Source organism: Neofelis nebulosa, chromosome 11, assembly GCF_028018385.1.
Source record: "Neofelis nebulosa isolate mNeoNeb1 chromosome 11, mNeoNeb1.pri, whole genome shotgun sequence".
Classification (NCBI taxonomy): domain Eukaryota; kingdom Metazoa; phylum Chordata; class Mammalia; order Carnivora; family Felidae; genus Neofelis; species Neofelis nebulosa.
This window is the reverse complement of record NC_080792.1, coordinates 31,831,876-31,853,664: the sequence shown is the minus strand read 5'-3', so window position 1 is coordinate 31,853,664 and position 21,789 is coordinate 31,831,876. Positions and strand designations below refer to the sequence as shown.

At 38.1% G+C, this 21,789-nt stretch overlaps 1 protein-coding gene across 1 annotated transcript in view; it reads left to right on the top strand.

Annotated features, from left to right (window-relative positions):
- The window catches only part of PIK3C3 (phosphatidylinositol 3-kinase catalytic subunit type 3), a 144,386-nt gene extending 128,781 nt beyond the window's left edge, over positions 1–15,605 (top strand). Inside the window, exons 24-25 of the mRNA XM_058692240.1 lie at positions 5,095–5,220; positions 14,770–15,605. Coding sequence (XP_058548223.1) covers positions 5,095–5,220; positions 14,770–14,784 — 141 coding nt within the window. The 3' untranslated portion in view covers positions 14,785–15,605. The remainder of the gene's footprint in view (positions 1–5,094; positions 5,221–14,769) is intronic.
- The last annotated feature ends 6,184 nt before the right edge of the window (positions 15,606–21,789 follow it).

Sequence of the window (21,789 nt, the reverse complement as noted above, 5' to 3'; positions counted from 1 at the left end):
GTTGAAGAATAAAGGGATATGTTCTTTCTCTAAATTGATATTTGACTAATCTGTAAAACAAAAAATTATATACATATATATTTGTATGTATACATATTTGTATGTATACACATATTTATAGTAAATATGTGTATGTATAACTGAAAATCTACAAATTGAAGATCTGTTTCGAATGACCTGTAAAATTAAAATTCCTTGGTGCCTACAAGTTATGTTTATTAAAGCATATAAGCCATAATATCCACTCTTAGGGAGTTTTGGTAATGTAGGTGTCATTTTTCTTTAGCAGTCATGTATCCTATTACAAACAATTATAGCATTGATTCTCTTTTAGCAGTAGTTGGATGGGGGTTTCAGTTTTTATCATTTTTCTTTTTAATTACTCTTTATTTTAAATTCTGGTTTTTATTCAATTAAGGGATTTTTTAAAATTATTCTAATGCAGTTCAGATAATCAAATGAACTCAGCAAGGAAATACTGTTTAGATTAAAACTCTTTCTTTCACCTTGATGAATGAAAAGTGTTCCTTTGTTGTAATCACTTTTGTGATTGAATAATTATTACAAGGAAAATTTTTTATTCTAATAATTTAAATAAAAAATTTTAATAGGAAGTGTCTGCTTTTATTATTTTAATGAAAGTTACTCTTATTTCAGAGATGCTAAACACTAAATTGTTTTAAGCAAAAGTCTTTATTAACGAATGCTAAATTAGTTTCGCAATGATGTGTTTTGAGCTTTCAGAGACAAAGGGTAAAGATTAAGTATGAATGATATCTCTGTGCTCCTTATGAAAGACAATATAGTTTAAATTTATTTTCTTAATGTTTATTTTTTAAGAGAAAGAGTATAGAGAGTATGAGTGGAGAAGGGGAAGAGAGAGAGGGAGATAGAATCTGAAGCAGGCTCCAGGCTCTGAGCTGTCAGCACAGAGCCCCACACAGGCCTTGAACCCATGAACCATGAGATCATGACCTGAGCTGAAGCTGGATGCTTAACCAGCTGAGCCACCCAGTCGCCCCCAAAGACAATATAGTTTAGTCTAGAAATGTGTGTTGTGTGGGGAATAGCTCTACACCCCTGAGAGTGTGGATGCAAGAAGAGTGTACATCAAAAGGTTATTGAAGACAAACTCAATATTTAGTACTAATTGGAATGTTAGAGACTGTGTTTGTGCATGTTTGTGTGCATGCACACATATAAATAGAGCTTAAGTATACAATCTGAAGAGCAAAGAGAATATAGCTTGAAGAAAATGATTAGAATCTTAAGGACCTAGGGGACAATACCAAGTAGGCTGGTCAGTATATGTGATACCAAATCAACCATTTATATGCAGTTAACCTTAACTTCATTGTTATAAAAGATTATTTTTTCATATTTGGTAAATAACATCTTTTTATGCCAAATATATATATTCTGTTTGTGTTGCAAGCGCATATACAAGCATTTAAGTTTTGATCAATTGGCTGAAGTTCTGATTCTTCTTATCTGTAGTTTTTTGATGCTTTTAAAAATAGTTCCAGACCTGTCAGACATCTTTCTAAGTCAAGGAGAATAAAGGATTAAACTCAAAGAAGAGATATGCCATTAATTGGGATTCAGAAATAGGAGAGCTAGTTCATTCAAGATAGACTTTCAGAGGCACCTGGGTGGCTCAGTCAGTTGAGCATCCTACTTCAGCTCAGGTCATGAGTCACAAGAGCCATACTTCAGCTCAGGTCATACGAGTTTGAGCCCTGAGTCAGGCTTTGTGCTGACAACACAGAGCCTGGAGCCTTCTTCAAATTCCATGTCTCCCCCTCGCTCTCTGCCCCTACCCTGCTCACTCCCTGTCTCTCTCAAAAATAAACGTAAAAACTTAAAAACAAAAAAACGCAGACTTTTAGATGTCCCTCCGCCAAATCGTCCTTCACTCTTTATGCCCACCTCTCTTGTACTTCCCCAGCCTGAAGCTGCAGAGCTGTTGGGTCATTTGGTATACCTCCGATCTAGCAAAGAGATGAGCACCGTTCCACGTCCATGGTTGTTGTACTGTGTCCTTCTTCGTTTTTCTGGTAGTTAAATTCTATACTCAACAGTAAATACTAAATACGACCACTTTTTATCTGCTTGGAAACATCATTTTCTCCTTGCCTGCTTTTTCCAAAGTATATATGGATCACTTATAAGAGGAGAAAGGAGTAGAGTATAATGCTTATAAGCATTATCTCCACTTATAAGAGGAGAAATGAGTAGAGTATAATCTCGTGCAGTGGCATGAGATTGTCTGGAAGTGTGAGACCCCTGCCATCAGTTAAGGGTCTTTGGGTTGGCTTCATAAATTCTCTGTGCCTCAGTTTCTGCATCTTCTAGATGGAAATACTATTCTACTTCACTGCTGAGAGTCAGGCGAAATCTTGATGTGTTTTACACAAAGTGGTCATCAATAACATTGACTTTTATTTTTTAGGAACCATTCTCATACGTTTCTACTAATTTTTCTAGTACTTCTTGTTATTGAGAATCAACTGGAACTATAAATATGAAACAAAGAAAAGTTTCTCTGCCACTGGAAATTACAGACCAACTAAAGTAGTTCTTTGCAGAGGTATAAGGAATTGCTATAGGAAGGGAGACATTTTTGGAAGATCTACTTCAGTTGATTTTGCCGGTGACTAACATAGTTTCTGTTCTTCTATAGGCAGTGAAACAGTGGGGGAGAATATTATTATCATCTCTCCTTGGTATATCCATTTAATAATGAACAACAAGGATAAAGTGAAGGAGATTATTTATTAATAAATATGTCACATTTTAAATCTTACACAGTAGTTCTAGCTTCGAAATGTGAAAAAATAAAGCACCCTTTTGAGTTAAAAGAACAGTTTTTTAATTTTTAATTTGCAGGGCCTAAGAATCATGTTTACTATTTAGTTTTTCTTTTTTTAAAAAATATAATTTATTGTTAAATTGGCTTCCATACAACACCCAGTGCTTATCCCAACAAGTGCCCTCCTCAGTGCCCATCACCTACTTTCTCCTCTTCCCCACCCCCCATCAACCCTCAGGTTGCTCTCTGTATTTAAGAGTCCCTTGTGGTTTGCCTTCCTCCCTCTCTGTTTGTAACTTTGTTCCCCCCTTCCCTTCCCCCATGGTCTTCTGTTAAGTTTCTCAAGATACACTGACTTATTTTACTTAGCATAATACCCTCCAGTTCCATCCATGTTGCTGCAAATGGCAGGATTTAATTCTTTCTCATTGCCAAGTAGTATTCCATTGTGTATATAAACCACATCTTCTTTATCTATTCATCAGTTGATGGACATTTACGCTTTTTCCATAATTTGGCTATTGTTGAAAGCACTGCTATAAACATTGGGGTACCTGTGTCCCTATGCATCAGCACTCCTGTATCCCTTGGGTAAATTCCTAGTATTGCTATTGCTGGGTCATATGGTAGTTCTATTTTTAATTTTTTGAGGAACCTCCACACTGAGGTTGCATTCAGAGCAGCTGCACCAGTTTGCATTCCCACCGACAATGCAAGAGGGTTCCCATTTCTCCACATCCTCGCCAGCATCTACAGTCTCCTGATTTGTTCATTTTAGCCACTCTGACTCGTGTGAGGTGGTATCTCAAGTGTGGCTTTCATTTGTATTTCCCTGATTATGAGTGACATTGAGCATCGTATCATGTGTCTGTTGGCCATCTGGATGTCTTCTTTGGAAAAGTGTCTATTCATGTCTTCTGCCCATTTTTTAACTGGGTTATTTGCTTTTTGGGTGTTGAGCTTTATAAGTTCTTTATAGATTTTGGACACTAGCCCTTTATCAGATATGTAATTTGCAAATATCTTTTCCCATTCTGTCGGTTACCTTTTAGTTATGTTGATTGTTTCCTTTGCAGTGCAGAAGCTTTTTATCTTCATGAGGTCCCAATAGTTCATTTTTGCTTTTAATTCCTTTGCCTTTGGAGATGTAACAAGTAAGAAATCCCTGCAGCTGAGGTCAAAGAGGTTGTAGCCTGCTTTCTCCTAGGGTTTTGATGGTTTCCTGTCTCACATTCAGGTCTTTCATCCATTTTGAGTTTGTTTTTGTGTATGGTGTAAGAAAGTGGTCTAGTTTCATTCTCCTGCATGTTGCTGTCCAGTTCTCCCAGCACCATTTGTTAAAGAGACTGTCTTTGGGGCACCTGGGTGGCTCAGTCGGTTGAGCACCCGACTTCGGCTCAGGTCATGATCTCACAGTTCGTGAGTTCAAGCCCCGCATCGGGCTCTGTGCCGACAGCTCAAGCCTGGAGCCTGCCTTGGATTCTGCGTCTCCCTCTCTCTCTGCCCCTTCCCCGCTCATGCTCTGTCTCTCTCTGTCTCTCAAAAATGAATAAACATTAAAAAAAAATAAAATAAAATAAAATAAAGAGACTGTCTTTTTCCATTGGATACTCTTTTCTGCTTTGTCAAAGATTAGTTGTCCGTATATTTGTGGTTTCTCTATTCTATTCCATTGGTCTATGTGTCTGTTTTTGTGCCAATACCATACTATCTTGATGATTACAGCTTTGTAGTAGAGGCTAAAGTCTGGGATTGTGATGCCTCCCATGTTGGTTTTCTTCTTCAATATTGGTTTGGCAATTCGGGGTCTTTTGTGGTTCCATACAAATTTTAGGGTTGTTCTGACTTTGAGAAGAATGCCAGTGCAATTTTGATTGGGATTGCATTGAATGTGTAGATTGCTTTGGGTAGTGTTGACATTTTAACAATATTTATCCTTCCAATCCATGAGCATGGAATGTTGTTGCACTTCTTTGTATCTTCTTCAATTTCCTTTATAAGCTTTCTATACTTTTCAGCATACAAATCTTTTACATCTTTGGTTAGGTTCATTCCTAGGTAACAACCAACAAGGATAGGGTGATTTACAGCATATAGCAAAAACAGAAAACTTTGACACTCAAAAGAATAATAACTTCAGAACTTCTTGTAAGTTATAAAACACTTCTTTGTCACAGAAATCAGTCATAATATATTGTAATAATGTCTGTATCCATTTGGTTCTGTCTTTTCAAAGTATGTTCCCCCCCCCCACTCAAGACTAACGTAGTATGATCTTATAGGTTCAGGATAAATTCCGACTAGACCTGTCTGATGAAGAGGCCGTGCATTACATGCAGAGTCTGATTGATGAAAGTGTCCATGCTCTTTTTGCTGCAGTGGTAGAACAGATTCACAAGTTTGCCCAGGTAAGTTCTCAGTGCAGTGGACTTTATTTCTGCCTCCCCGTGTCCTACCCCAGAGTCCTCAGAGAGCCATACTTTTCTCCTGCTAATGATGCCTTTTCCTTATTTTCTTTGTCAAGCTGTTTTTGCCATCTCACCAGCCAGCCACTGTGAACATGCCGCATACATTATCAATTCTAAAACAGCCCACTGAAATTTTCTTAGTCGTCAGCTAAATTGTGGAGTACCAGCATTGTTGTATTTGTCCTTTGGCATCAGTGGTGATTGTAAACCTTCCTTGAGAATGATCATGGGTCTAACGGTGGCCTTGCCACGTGACACTTGAACACATGTTGGGTTTTCACAAATGGTGAAGTGCTGGGAAAGGAGTTTTGAAGCTGAGTAAAGCAGTGCGCATCATGTACTGAAAAGGTCTGTCTGTAGCCTTACTGTTAGCAGAAGCTTGCATACAAATGTCTGAGGGAGGGAGACCTTTTCACACTAGCCTGTGATGCTAAACCTCAGGTTTAAAGCCTGGTTTCATTATGAATTTCATAATGAGGATGATTATGAAAATGTGAGCAAACAGAAAAATGAGACCTCTTTCCCCCTGCCCCCTACCCTCACACTCTTCTCCTTGTGCACCCCTTCCTCACTTTGCATATTCTGTTGGTAATTTTACTAATCACCTAAGCTCAAAGCCTGTTCGCTTGACTTCTCCCTCACCCGGTACCATTGCATCACCAAGCCTTGCCAGTTTAACTATTTCTTTAATTACCATTTTCTATCATTTTTGGACTCCTAACATTTAATCCATTTTTTGCTCTTTACAATACCTTGGATAACTAAATTGCTTTATAACTCTTCTCTCTGTTTTAACCTTTTTTTTTTCTGTAAGCATTTTTTATTCTAAATATCAGATATATTTTCACAATATAATGTTTTACTTTGTCCTCTCGCCCCCCTTGTTAATGTCAATGTGCAGTGTTTCCCCATTGCCTAACAGTGAAGACCGGTCTCTGGAAGCTCAAGGCCTTCCAGGATTATATTCCAAGCTACTTTCCAAGCTGTTTCCCTAATACTGTCTCTGAATATTTTGATCTCTTCTGTCTCTGTGATTACTTTGCAGCTGCCATTTCGTCAGCACCAGAACATCAATCTTCTTATAATGAATCTTTGGTAAACTTATGCTTACCAAATCCAGTCTGTCCACCAAGATGTATTCTTAATGCCACTTTGATTGATCTTCCTCTGGATATTTATAATACTTTTAACTTTATTGAGTTGCACTTACATTTGCTTTCTATTATAGATATTTGTTAACGTTTATTTATTTTTGAGACAGAAAGAGACAGAGCATAAATGGGGGAGGGTCAGAGAGAGGGAGACACAGAATCCGAAACAGGCTCCAGGCTCTGAGCTGTCAGCACAGAGCCGGACGTGGGACTCGAACTCACAGACCGCGAGATCATGACCTGAGCCGAAGTTGGCCGCTTAACCGACTGAGCCACCCAGGCGCCCCTCTATTATAGATATTTGGATTCTTGTCTTATAACTCCTAAAATGCAAACTTCTTGAAATCAGGGCTATATCTATTACTCACCTATTAGTACAATGGCTAATCCACTTAAAAAATATCCAATGAACTTAAAGGGGTTTCTTCCTGTAGATGTTAGCTTATACTCTTTTCCTGGCTTAACAAAAAGTTTCTTCTCCCAGAACACCAATTCAGGTCATATTTTATTATAAGGACCAAATCAAGTTCTGTGTCCCAGGTTATTAATCCTATCCAGTCAATTCTCAAGAGAATAAACTGTGATTCAGATGGTATGTAAGTGATTTGTCTAGCTAATGGTGAATCTGAGTCCACACATAATACAGCAGAGTGTTTTAGAGCAATAGAAGCAATAGAATAGGATTGAAGTCCAGAACGGTTTAATGACTTAGCCATCTTCATGTGGCTAACAAGGAAGGGACAGAACCAAAACTTGAACCCAGATCTTTTGACTTCCATATCTAGTATTTTGAAGCCAGTTCTCTTGTCAACATTTTGCTCACCACTATTTATGTTATGTGTTAATGAAATTTTCTGTGGCATAGCCCATGCAATCCTGTTATTTTCTCTCCCTTTTTCTTTCCCTTTATTTTTAAGTTATTTATAAAAATTTTTTAATGTTTATTCATTTTTGAGAGACAGAGACAGAGTGTGAGTGGGGAAGGGGTAGTGACAGAGAGGGGGTGACACAGAATCCAAAGCAGTCTCCAGGCTCTGAGCTGTCAGCACAGAGCCTGATGCCGGCCTCGAACTCACAGACCATTAGATCATGACCTGAGCTGAAGTTGGATGCTTACGTGACTGAGCCACCCAGGCGCCCCTCTTTTTATTTTTTTTTTTTAAGACAGAGAGAAAGACACAGAGCACAATGGGGGAGGGGCAGAGAGAGGAAGATACAGAATCCAAAGCAGTCTCCAGGCTCTGAGCTGTCAGCACAGAGCAGGATGCCAGGCTTGAACTCATGAACTGTGAGATCATGACCTGAGCCAAAGTCAGACACTTAACCGACTGAGCCATTCAGTCGCCCATCTCTCTCTGCCTTTTTCTATGTACACCTTTTGTTTTTCTTTTTTAATACTCAAATAGTTATAACATGTTTGAGGTTAGAAACTTTTAACTTCTGTGTCTTGGCATTTCCTTTAGAGTTGGTTATTTATATTTTATTTTGCTCTGTCCTTATTGACAACTGTACAAATTTCTCTCCTTTATGGGTTTTCTTTCTTGTATGCTTGAAGTTTCTCATTTTTCTCCCTTATTTTCCTGGACATTTATTTACCATATATAATGGAGCTAAAATTCCACACTTGAAATTAATGCAGCTGCCTAACACCTCATTTCAGATTATCTGTAGCTATGCAACGAACCTGAACTTCCTAGTTTAAAAAACTTAAAAAACTTCTTATGATTCTCTAGTCAAGATTTCAGCAAGAGCCCAACCACATGGTTCTTTTGTTTCCTGTTACGTCAGGTGGGTTCACTATTCAGCTGCTTTCAGCCCATGATTGGGTTTGTCTGAAGGGCCCAGAAGGTTTCACACATCTCTTTGGTGCTCTTCCAGACGGCCTCTCCACTTCTCTCATCACTCAGGGCTCTAGCCGGGGCTGCTGTTCTACTGCATGGTGACTGGCTGCTCCACAGGAACGCGAGAGCAGAAGCAGCAGGCCTCTTAGAGCAAGTCTCAAGGCCAGCCCCTGTTCTCAGGAACAAGAGATAGAGTGTTCTCTTGGGGAGGAGAGGGATTAAGTGTTACATCTTTGAAGGCTTAACTACCACTCATCTGATGCAATCCAGGTTAAAGTTTGAGCCTTCAAGTTCTGTAAATGAACTTGTGGCATACTTTACTAGAGTTTTGAAATTGTGTTGTCAATTACATAAGATGCCTGTTTTTGCATTGCTCACTCCATCTAAGAATAGAAAGACTCTTTTTCTTAATATTCTGTGTTAAAAATAGAGGAGACAGAAAGCTAGATAAAAAAAAGGGACCACATTATCATCTGGGGGAGGTAGTAGTAGAGGCACCTTCATTCACCAATGTCTCTGGGCCTCAGTTTCCATATCTGTAAAGTAATTGGTATTGAGGTAAAAACTAATATAAATTTAATCTATAATCAGAGATGTACAAAGGTCATTTGCTTTCCATATATAAAGCTTATACTGACTACTACAAAAACTAAAAGTAAATGAAACCCCCAGCACTGATGGTTAAATTATGAAGGTTGTTCAGAACTAAGAGTTAATGCACATACCTTTAATGTTCACAGAGAAAATATGAATATGGGTGATAAATTGGTAATAGAGGTGGATGTATTCTTAGATATGGGAAGGATCATTTTATACATATGAACTAATGGATGATTATACTTCTTGGAAAGAAATATTAAGTCTTTTAGGTTTCTGTTTTCTTAGAAATCCTGGATAAATAGTTATTTGATCTTACTTGGTCTTCGTTGTTACAAACTTTCTTGGGCTAAGATAGATTCTTGATAACAAAATAGTGTTATTATCTAAAATTAAGGCTGTAGCAGCATGAATATTAATAAGAACAAATATCTGGATTATTCCAGTGACTTAATACTACCAGCATCATCCCAGACAGGTAAAAGTGGAGGTTTAATGCGGCATGAATATTTCTGTTGGCAAAAATTTTTAGATCATCTCTCTCAGCTGTCTACTTTATAATGACAGATAACAGTGTCTGAGACAACAATAGCCATACTTTATTTATTTGAACTTTGTATTTCATATAGTGCTTCGCTATTTTTTAATATTATATAATCCTTAACAACCACAAAAGTGAGTTTTAACCTCTTCTTTTATAAATGAGAAGGCTGAGCCACATAAAACGTTTCCTAACTTATTAAATTCAGGTCTTTACCAGAATATCCCCTTTTCTACATCCTAAGAGATGAACTTGAAAATGATCATGCTATCTGAGGTTTCCTTAAATATATTTGTCACCTGTGTCTGTACTCTTGTGCAACTGAAACAATATCAGAATGAGAATAAACTAAGGATGTTTGATTTCATTGGAATTTGTTTAGGCATTGAGGGTTACAAGAGACACTGAGTAAAGTTTTAACTTCACATAATCTTTTGAAATTATCAAATGACAGAAGCATAGCTATTTCTAAACTGAAGTTTATTTTCTTCTTGAAACTCACACTTCTAAATGCAGTATATTTTCTAAATAGTGACTATGTATCTTTTTTAGGTAGTGATACTAATAAATTATTTGCACATGCAAATCCGGGTGACCAACATCTGTTTCTTCTGGTCACTCAAAGCATTTATTATAAAGATGTACACTGCTAAATGAGTTTGGCTAATTTCAGTGCATTCCTATTAATCACTGTGGATTGTAGGACAGTTTTCTAAAAATGGAGATAAATTAATTGATACATGTTAACAAAAACTATAGTTTTTCAGCATAAAAGAAATTATAGTCTATAAGAAGACCACAAAATTGCCACATAGAACTATTATGTTGCAATGCTGAAAAGCCTTATTTTCTTCCATCATACCATTCGCTAGGAAGGGTAGAGATTAAACACTGCAATATATGTTGCCTAGCAACACCCACCTATTAGTGATACAAATTTTCCACTGAAAAACACTTTTATTTAGGTCATTGTCTTTGAAATTGCTTCATCAGAACTCTTGTCTCCACTGAAATGGTCTTTAAAAGGCTTTCTAGTCTTAGCTGCACAGAAAGGTAGAGGTCACTTAGTTTGGGGCATTTCCTGCACTAAAACTAGGCCTTTGGATGATGATCTCTCACAGTACAACCCATTTCTTCCCTGTTTTTACTTTCTCCTGTCTCTCTCTTTACTGATTGATGATAGAAGGCTAGAAAGTGGGGTGTGGTTTCCAATGAGATGCATTTTTTGCAGACTGAGAGTAAAACAGTAACAGATTGGGTTCAGAAAGTTTACCTAAATTCCAGCCCAAGATACTGAGAACACATTACTGCTATACATTTGGCAAGAATCCTTAGCCCCTGTGGTGTTCAAGGGGGAAAAGCACAGGTCCAAGCAGAGGGGCACCTGAAATTAACACTTGAGGTAAAGTTATGTGCCTTTAACTGAAGAGAATTCAACTATACATACTTGTGGGGATTAAAAGAAAAATGAAAGGAGAAAAACAATGTGGTTATTCTACCCGATGTTTTTCCTGAAGGGCATATGTCCTCTAATAAATGTGAGAGGAGCTCCTTTGGTAATGTTTCAGACCCAGTGTCTCCCATGACTGTGCTGCATGTGATTCCAGTATTGAAGATTCTCGTGTTTTGCACAACACGGCTTCTGAGTGCAGGCAATCTATCTGCCCCATCTGCTGCTCAGAGAAACAAGTTGTTTTGCATCAGTATTAAGGGAAAAGCTTCCTGTTTTGGACTTTTGGGGGAGATAACTGTGCAATGTGTTTCCTTCTGAAGGGCTTTTCTAGAGTAATTGTGTTTATTTGTGTTGCTATTTTACCTTTGTGTTCTGACCTTACCACTGACCACAGTGTAGATGTTTGCACTGTGCCTGCTCTACCCTCTACTCTCCCGAGAGAGCGCATAGATGCAGAAGATGCCCGCAGAGAGGAGAAGAGAGCATCATTTCTGAGTTTATGTTATATGGACCGTATTTTACCATTTGGAATAAAGGACAACAGTATAAAATATTTTATTGAACAAAACAAAGAGTATTAAATTCTTTAGCCAAAGAGAAATTTTTCTCAAGAAACAAACTTTTTTTTAATTAAATAATTTTCTAAAGAGTCAGATGATTCCCAGACCAGTGGCTTAAATAAGTATCATAATGCCAGTATATCATACAAAACTATTTTATATCATTTTGTGTCCCCCATCTGATCTATTCCTAATTTGTTTGAATTATCTTGGGAAGAATAAAAATTAACAACAAAGAAAAGCAATAATAGTAGTGATTACAGCCTATTGAACACTTGGATGTACCAGGAATTATGTAAAGAGATTTCTCAGCATTGCCTTGTTTAATCCTCACACCTGTGAAGTGTGTATATCACCAGGCCCGTTTCATCGATGAGAAAACCGAGGCTGAGGTTAAATAACATATGCAAGGTCTCATGGTTATAGGGGACAAAAGTCCAGAATCAAACCCAGACCCGTGGTTGTAGAAATAGACAGTACTGGGGCGCCTGGTTGGCGCAGTCGGTTAAGCGTCCGACTTCAGCCAGGTCACGATCTCGCGGTCCGTGAGTTCGAGCCCCGCGTCAGGCTCTGGGCTGATGGCTCGGAGCCTGGAGCCTGTTTCCGATTCTGTGTCTCCCTCTCTCTCTGCCCCTCCCCCGTTCATGCTCTGTCTCTCTCTGTCCCAAAAATAAATAAAAAGCGTTGAAAAAAAAAATTAAAAAAAAAAAAAAAAAGAAATAGTAGTTTCTAACTCATGTTTTTCTTGATACACGTTAAAGCTTTAATTTAATGGAGGTGAATGGATTTTGTTGTAAGAGTAGCGAGTTTTAAAAAATACACTTGTAAATAAAAAAAGAAATGATCTTTAACTTTTCTTTGATCTTTCATCTGCCCAGTGAAGGAAAAAGTCAGCTGTGCAGACAGCCAATGGAGTATGATATAAAAAGGAGCCATTGGGAGTAGTTACTCCCAGGTAAATATGGTAAATGTGGGACAACGTTTATTTTGCACGTTGGTCATAAACCAGTCTTGCTTGAATTTTATTGACCCACATGTGCTCTCATGTTGCACTGCTGTCAGCACCACGGCACGAACAGCCATCAAAACCTGTGACGTTTAAAGACCTACTAGAGGAGCTTGCTGCATTCCAAATGTTTTAAAGTCTTAAGATTAGTTAATTACTATAATAGCAACAGTCAGCAGAATGCCCCACAATTTTCAGCTAAAATGCCCTGCAGTTTCCTTTTTATCTGTAGAAATTTAATTTCCTTTAATTTAATTTAAATTCTTAATTTCTTCTCCGGGGAAAGTTTTTAAACACTTGAGTATCATCCACGGTGAGATTTGTCTGTTTGCTTCATTAACTACTTTTAGGAAGGTTAGTCGTCATACTCTTGTTTTTCTGCCCTTCTGGTTACATTTAACTGTTTTTTATAAACTCATCAAATGTACAGGGCGTTGAATATTTTGGGACTGGCTCTGCTACGTAGTATTACTAACTTTTTCTCACAGACACACTTGGAAGCACTTAGGAGATATATTATAGACCGTTTCTTCAGTAGCAGTGTTTTTCTCACACATACAAACACATATATACACTTGTGTGGTTTTTTTTTTATCGTTTTCAGGATATTTAGACTTCCTAACAGGTCTGAGAGGACCCTTCACAATTTGGCTCTAACCTGTATTTTCAGCTTTAATCATTTTCTACCAGCCTTAAAAAGAGTCCTTTTTGTATTATACTCTAATGATTTACCCCCATGACAATTTCCCATACGTAGTATTTCCCCCTCAAACCCTCACAAGCACTACCTCTTTGCTCTTTGCCAGGAATGAGTTCCCCAACCATTGCCCAACTTTTGGATATGCTTGTGTGTGTATATGAGTGGTGACTCTCTCTATGAGCATTTTGACTTCAGGGTTTTTTTGGTTTTTTTTTGTCTTAAGTAACTTGGGGACTCTCACACAACCTGAGGCATTCCTGGCACATGGTAGGCACCAAATAAATGTATGTGATTTTATATAAGTGCCCAGGACCATTTGAGAAGTTGATTTTCTCTGATACAGTCTTCTTGAAAATATTCAAACAGCGTTTTGTTTTCTTTTTTTCCCTAACTAGGCTCCATGCCCAGCATGGAGCCCAGCATGGGGCTTAAACTCAAAACCCTGAGATCAAGACCTGAGCTGAGATTAAGAGTTGGATGCCTAAACTACTGAGCCATCTAGGTGCCCCTATACAGCTTCTTTTTATTTTATTTTTTATTTAAAAAAATTTTTTTTTACATTTATTCATTTTTGAGAGACAGCACACAAGCGAGGGAGGGGCAGAGAGAGAGGGAGACACAGAATCCGAAGCAGGCTCCAGGCTCTGAGCTGTCAGCACAGAGCCCGACGCGGGGCTCGAACCCACGGACCGTGAGATCATGACCTGAGCCGAAGTCAGGCACTCAACCGACTGAGCCACCCAGGTGCCTCCTATACAGCTTCTTAAATCAGAAATTACATTCCTCTTACTAGCATGAAAGCTGAATTTTACCATATTCTTGCTAGGATTGCCACCCTAAATCATATCAGACCAAAATCAGTCAGCATCTCTGACATTTTTACACATATATGTGAACGCACATCCACATCCACAAATACTTGTCAGTGAGTTTTTTTCCCCTCATGTTTTTTCTCAGAGTAATAATGAGGTGAAATTCATGGAAACAAGATTTTGTTTCACATGTACAGCATTCTTATTTCCTCCAAGATAATGGCCAGCATCTGTTTTATTGAATAAGATGGCACATGAGTTATGGATGACTCAGTGTATGTTCGCCCAACAGGGAGAGTTGTTTGTGCTGAGAAAGTGGTGGTTGGTGGCATCTGTACATGTTAATGACAACCGTTAACTGTTACAGATTATTTTTGCTTAATAGTTCTCAAAAGTAAGCATTCTCTCAGTCTCAATGAATGCTAATGTAGAGAGAAAATGAGAAGAGGGTCAGTGTCACAGATCTCTTTATCAGCCATATCTGAGGTAACTGTGAAGAAAAGTAGCAAAAATAGGTGATAAAAGCATTGTTTTCTTTTATTTTTACTTGATATCTTAAAATCAAACACTGTTTGTATGTTGGCCCCCAAACAACTCTTGACCGGGCTTCCTTGTTCTTTCAGGACTACTTTCTTTGATTTGATTCCAGCTCAGTACTGGAATAAAGTGGTTGCATTCAATGAAGTGGAATAAGCAACAGGTTTTCACAGTCTCTAAAAATGTCATGACAAAACTAAGCATTTTTTTTTTAAACTGTAGACTCTGTTGTCTTTCTTTGTGAACATTGATGTTAATTACTACTTGTTTATCTGTTTTTAATTTTCATAGTACTGGAGAAAATGAAACTGGGTTTGGCACCTCAGAATGTTTGGCTCTGTAAGAGAACTACTTTAGAAGCAACCTCTGTATAAGGAAGACTTCAGAGTAACAAGGAAGAGAACATTTAATCTTCAAGATACCATATATCCTAAATGTTACATGGTGCCTGAATTCAATTTCCTTGGATGTCCCTGTCTAAATATTGTCTTGAAGGGTTTGTTTTGAAATATTGTATATATTTATTTTCAAATGTACACATTGTTAATAAGCTAAGAAGTGAAAAATTTATTCCAGGATCATGTATATACTTTGAGAGTTCTGGAAGAATTTTATGTTGAAATAGTAAAACATTTTAGTCTCTGTGTTTGAAATGTTCTTTTTTTCTTTTTTTTTTTTTTTTTTTTTTGATCATCTCCTCACACCAAGACAGCAGTTATGAATTTGGACTGTCTCACTTAAGAAGGCTTTTTTGTTGTGTCTCTCCCTTCTCCCTCCTTCTCTTCCCCCTCTTCCTCCCCTGCTCATGTTTGTTTTTGCCTAATCTACAGTACTTAAAGGTTTACGTATTGTGACTCATTCTTTTACAAAAGTTCAACAATTGCATATACTTCAAATAAGACAGTCATTTTCTCTCATTTTTAAATATATATCTTTTTTGAAAACTATAGTTAGTTCACAGCTCTCCTAGCTTGTAAGTACATGAATCAAGACATGCAAATACGTCAATCTGAGTCACTGGCCAAAAGATAACAATGACACAGCTGTTAGTATTGAGCCCAAGATATTTTTACATACACATGTAAGCATAAATTGTCTTTCTGCAATAAATACTTTTTTGATGTAAACTTACTTTTCAAAAGCTTTTTGAAATAGCTCTCCTAGACTTGTTAATGTAATGTATCTTTCCTGATTATTGTTTGTATTTAATAATAATTATTGATTATTATTTCTCATAATTGTTTGTCTTTTAAGACTAAAAGTCCTGCTAATCCATCTAGCCTTTTTGCCTCGTGGAACTTTGGGAAAATGGCACATCTGAAAATAGAAGAGTAACACACTAATAATCTCTACAAATTAATGCGTTGCATAGTCACATGTGACTTTGTTTTGGAAGAAAAACAATGTCTCATTCTTCCATTGAGTAAATAATATTTGAATAAATATTAAATATCAGATGACAGAAAGATTAGAAGGTTAAATTGAGGCACTGTTTCAGAGAGTACAGTCAAATACAACATCTGTTTGTCACCACATCGTCATTATCTGTGAACTTACCCTTTTAGAATGAGGTTACCAGCTGGATAGCAAGCATGTAATTGGGAGACATCCTAGAGGCACATGGAGTTTTGTTTGTGTAAAACATAACGTGCTGACTTGAAAACCAGAAAAGATGAAAGGGCCTCTGCAAATCATCTTTAGAGACTTGATGCCCACATGAGCTGGAAGCTCCATCCTTCTCTTGCTTTTTCTGTGCTTCACATGTTTTTATCACTTTCTGTTGTTATGAAGTGTTGAACCCATCTGCATTCTCTTTCTTTGAGTCCTATGTCTATTGGCTCTGAAAACTTTTCTCAAAATGGCCCTGTTGAAAGTGGCCAACCTTCTGAACTCTTAAAATTCTTTATTTATGGTCTTTTAATTGGCATTTAGTAAAGGTGGGTATTATTGTTATACTTGCATCTCCCAATTCAGAGGTTTGGCAAACTTTTTGTGTAAAAGGCCAAGGTAGTAACTGTTCAGCTTTGGAAAGCATATAATCTTTGTTACAACAGCTCAACTCTGCTGTTAGAGGAAAAAAGCAGCCATAGACAACATGTAACAAATGGCCTTGGCCAGATTTGACCCTCGAGCCTTCATTTGTTGACTAGTTTGAACTAAGTTTAAGGTAAAAACTCCCATCTTACTCATCTTTATGAACTTTGCTGCACTTTGCATAGGTAGTAGTATGTTGATAGCAGGGCTCAATGAATTATTTTTGGACTAATAAGGAATTCTATAAGGGCCAACACTGACAAGTGGTATGGAGAGTTGATCATGAATAACCTTGTATTCAGTGCAAACTTGGTAAGAATCATAAGGGAAATAAAGTTTTCTAAGAAGGAAGATGGGTACTGAGTGAGGAAATAGCATCTTTGAGGATAGACAGTGGCCATGGTTTTGCAAAGAGTATTTTAGCTGTGGGTGGTGAGCCTACATCAGAAAGAAAAGTGATTTATCAGTCTTAATTTCTGTTGCTTCAAGCAACCTCTTTGTTCCTACTCTCTTCCCCAAACTCCATTGTTTTTGTTGTTCAGAGCCTTCTTTACAGTGCAGTCTGTATGTTTCTTCATTATCATTACCTTCCACATTCTGTCAATATTTGTTTTGAGTTTGAGAAAGGTGTTTGTGAGGACACAGTGCTTTGATTCAAGAATGTGGGTACCATGGTCATGTACCATAAGCACTCAGAGTGAGATTTCTGCATTGGGGAAAGAAAATGTTGATGGCAGCCACCAAGAGTGGGGCTGCAAAAGTGGGGAAAGAAGTAAAGTGTGGCTCACATTCCTAAATGAAGGACTGATACAACCTGATTTTTGCTATTCTGTATACACTAGGCTTAGATGTTCCCCAGCTCATTTGTATTATAGAGGTTTCAGTTGGGTATATGTTGTAATAATAGCAGTCAACATCATTTATAAGGGCTCACCGTTATATATCAGGACTCTGCTAATTGCTTCATATGCTTTATCTCATTATTCTGTATATAATGGTCCAATGAGGCAGATGTGTGTCTCCATTTTCCAGAATTTTAAGACAGTTGAGTCATTGCCCAAAGTTAGGTTGCAAGCGAGAGGAGAGTTGGGATTTGAAGTTGAATAACTCAGATTCTAGTGACCAGAGTCTTGACCATCAAATTCTCCTGGCCTTCGTTTCTCACTGAGTCTGTGGTGACAGTCCTGACCTCTACTATGTGCAGGAGGTATGTGTATGTGGTCCATGAGACTTGGATCCCCCCAAAACAAAATTCCATTTATTTATTTGTTGATTGATTGATTGATTTGTTGACTGATTGTAATGAACAGGATTACCAAAGGTGCAGGCAGTAGTTAATAAAACAAAATTAAAAATTCCTGAGAAAGTAAATTGAAGTAAATTTCAAATTTTTAAGAAATGGAGTTGTATCATCATACCACATATTCATACTTGCCTTGGCATAAATCATTTGAAAACATACAAGTAAAATAAATCTTGACTATGCAACTGTTAACCTACAATCCTGATGTACCTTGTATCTTTGCACATAGACCTAACATTGCAATTAAAAAATAGATAAATAAACCAGATTGAGACTTAGGATAAAAAAAAAAAATAGATTGCAAAACACCGTGGACTATCTATATCAAATACAGAAAATATACTGGTTTGCCAAAATGAATAATTTGATATGAACTTCACCATAAAGAATGCATACAACCTGGATGGGATCCTGGAAAAGAAAAGGGACATTAGCTAAAAATTATAGGAATCTGAATAACGTAGCAGTTTCGAGAGGAATGGTATGAGTAGCCTCAGAGGGTCGTGAATGTCCCATGATTTGTGTCCACTTAGAGAAGCTGAACTGCTTCAGAAGGCGATCTCCCACCTGAAATTACTCTTCAGCCCTCTTGTCTTTCTAGACTTTGACATATTTTTAAAAGTACAAAGCAGTTAGATACGTTGGGTTTGTCTAATTTTCCTCAAGGTTGATGCATTTTTTTGTAAGAATGCTTAAAATGCTGTGTTCTTCTCAAGGCATCCCACCAGAGGGTACAAGATGTCAGTTTGTCCTATTCCTGATGGTGGTAACTTATTACTTGGTTAAGATGGTTTCCAGCTTTCTTCATTCTGAAATTAATTTGTAGTTGATACTTATAAAATATTAAGCAATTCTTAAGTTTTATGAGGCGATACTTTAAAACCATGTAAATATCCTGTTCTTTACCACTTTTACCCATCAATTTTAACATGGATTGATGATTCTTGCCTGAATCACTTATTACTATGGTAAAAGCCAAATTGTTTCTTTTTTTAATTTCATTATTCTTCTACGCTTTTTAGTGTTCTACTGTAAGATAGAATTCTCCTATATCCATTAATTATGCATTTATTTGTTTATATTAATATGGCTTCCTATTGTATTAGGAAATGCATTCCTATTATCATTTATTTTGATGGTAAAATTACTCCAGAACTGAGGTATTTTCAAGCTGGTGCCTGTGTCCCTTGACATAGTCCCAATATTCTTTGAGCCCTTTTTTTACTTTTTGGCACAACAAGGTATTCCAGGCTCATCTCCTTTCTCTGCCTCAGCTCTGGATTCAACCATTTCTCCAAGGAGTCCTAGTTCTTAGCTGGTCTGAATTTAGCAGATAACTCCCCAAATAAAATACCTGATTTTTCTAAAAACAAGTTAATTTAGCATCCAATATTGCCATTGTGGAACTCTGGAGTCTAGATAGGGACATATGGATATAAATATCCGAATGAACCAGCACCACCTTAGGGGTCCTTAGCTGTAGATCATCACCATCGTAACTGCCTTGAGACCATGAGGACTAGTCTTATGATTATGCCCTTTATCTCTGTTTATGTTGGTCACTGCAAGAGACCCAGACCTCCTTAAATCATTCTTTACACCCAGGTCCCTCATTTCCATCAGCTTTGTACAACCCCTGTCTCCCAAACCTCTGGACTTCCTTGGGCCGTTATCCACAGAATGAATCTGTGAGAGTCAAAGTTTACCTTTTGTGCTATATAAGTAGGTATTGCCTATATATATATATATATATATATATATATATATATATATATAGGCCTATATATATATTTAGAAGAAAAAAGCAAGTAAACCAAGTTAGTTTCAGGAATTCAGTGAAAAGTGAACTAAAAAAAAAAACAAAACACCTCAAGAGTATATCCTAGTGCCTCTATACCTTCAGCCACATTCTCTTTACACAGTACTGAACTGTTTGTTCATAATCATGATCGTTTGTAAGATTACCAGTCATCAAAGGAAACAATTATGTTTAGTTAATTATACCAAATTCCGAATACTTAGTACAATGTCTATCTAGCTCAGTTTTTCAAAAAGTAAAATAATGGTTAATTCTCAATTAACAAGATAATAATTAGAACTTCCATCACCAACTTTAATTAAGTTGGATTCTTGATCTAACCTTCTCTTTTAAACCTAATAAAGAGATCTGAGTTTGGCATAAAAAAAAGTTTGACATAAACTTAACTTTCAAAACTGCAATCCCACTCTTCGATATCTACAAGAGAATTGAAAACCTGCCCATCTAAAGACTTGTATATAAATATTCCTAGCATGATTCATAATAACCCCCAAAATTGGAACCACTCAAATGTCCATCGACTGACGAGTGTCCAAACAAAACGTGATGCGTTCACACACTGGGATATTATTCGGCAATAAACAAAAACTGCTTACACTGCAACAGTATGGATGAACCTCAGAAGTATGACATTAAGTGAAAGAAGCCAGGCACAAAATAACCACGTAGTATAAGCCTCCAGAAACAGTAAATCTTCCGAGGCAGAAAGCAGATCAGAGGTTGCCAGGCGCTGAGGTAAAGAGAAGAATGAACTATAAAAAATGAGGGAGCTTTGTGTAATAATAATGTTCTGAAACTGGAATTTGGTGATGGTTGCACAAGTCCATATTTACTAAAAGCGACAGGATTACATCATGTAAATTGTACATCAGTAAAGCCAGGGTTAGGAAAAGAGATCCGAAGCAACTCCAGGTCTAAAGCAAGGCAATGCTGGCTTCCTAGCTCGCTGGAGGCGCCAGAGGTGGCCGGGGAAGTAGGTTGGCTCCTTGGCCGGGTCTCCGCCTCCTGCGCACCAAGTGGTTCCGGGGCGACTCCTCCCCAGGCCGCCACTTCCACCACGTGTCTACCTGGGCTTCACCTCCGTCTCCAATTTCGCCCACGCTGTAGCTGTGGGACCTGCCGTGAACCTCCAAGGCCCTGGCGGACGCCACGTCTACCAGCTGTCCTTCCAGAGTCACCGAACCTGACGTCTTGCACATTTCCAGCTTTCTTGCCTGTCGGGGTAAGTGTGGACCAGCCCAGGCCGCTGCAGGGGAGCGAGAGGAGCGCGCGAAGCCACGGAGAAGTCCGAGGCCCCAGGCGGGTGCTCGCAGACGCCCACGGATGCACGTTCCTGAGCAGTTGGCCCAACTCTGACCAAGATAACAAATTACTAGCGAGACTTCGATCTTGAAGGACAGTATCGTGCTTTATACATTATTTGAGATGTGAAGTCTTCAATTCAGAAAATGCTTGAGACTGGAAAGTCAAGTGCGAGGCAGAAATCAAACAGGAGGCCATGCTCAGGGTATAAGCGGACACCTCCCAACTTCCGGGCACTTCTTTTAGGGCCTTTCTCCTGCTTGGAGTGAGAAAGCACCACCGCCTTCACCATGAGGAGGAGAATAACCTCTTTTTGAGTGTTGCACTCCCGTCAAAAAGGTAACCCCTTTAATCCTTTTATTTGCAGCATGCGTGGCTGGTGAATTGGCAGTGGGTAGCACCCTTTCTATAAATTGATGCTTCTTAAGTTACTAGAGGACAAAGCCAAACTGGTATTCTGGGACTACCAGAACTCTTTCTTGGCTCGGGAGAAGAATTTGTCTCCCTTCCCAAAATGTATGGTAGAAACCTCCAGTGGTTCTAATCCCGCTTCTAGGGTTACTGCTGCAGTAGCTGTGGGTATTACCACTACGAAGCAGAGGTTTGGGCTTGTCTTTCCCTAGAGAAACCGCACCCCCCCCCCCCCCCCCATGCACCTTGCTGCCACTGAATCAGTAGAATTAACCCTCAAATGTCTGGTGCATGTGTACACGCACCTAACTCAAATTTCCTTATGAGCATCTCTCTGAATCCAAAAACTGTTTGGAACTTGCTCTCAAATGTTACTGCACTTTCTTTCCTGTGAGAGCATTTATATGCCAGTCCACCACAGCTGAATGGACTCACTTCTGCC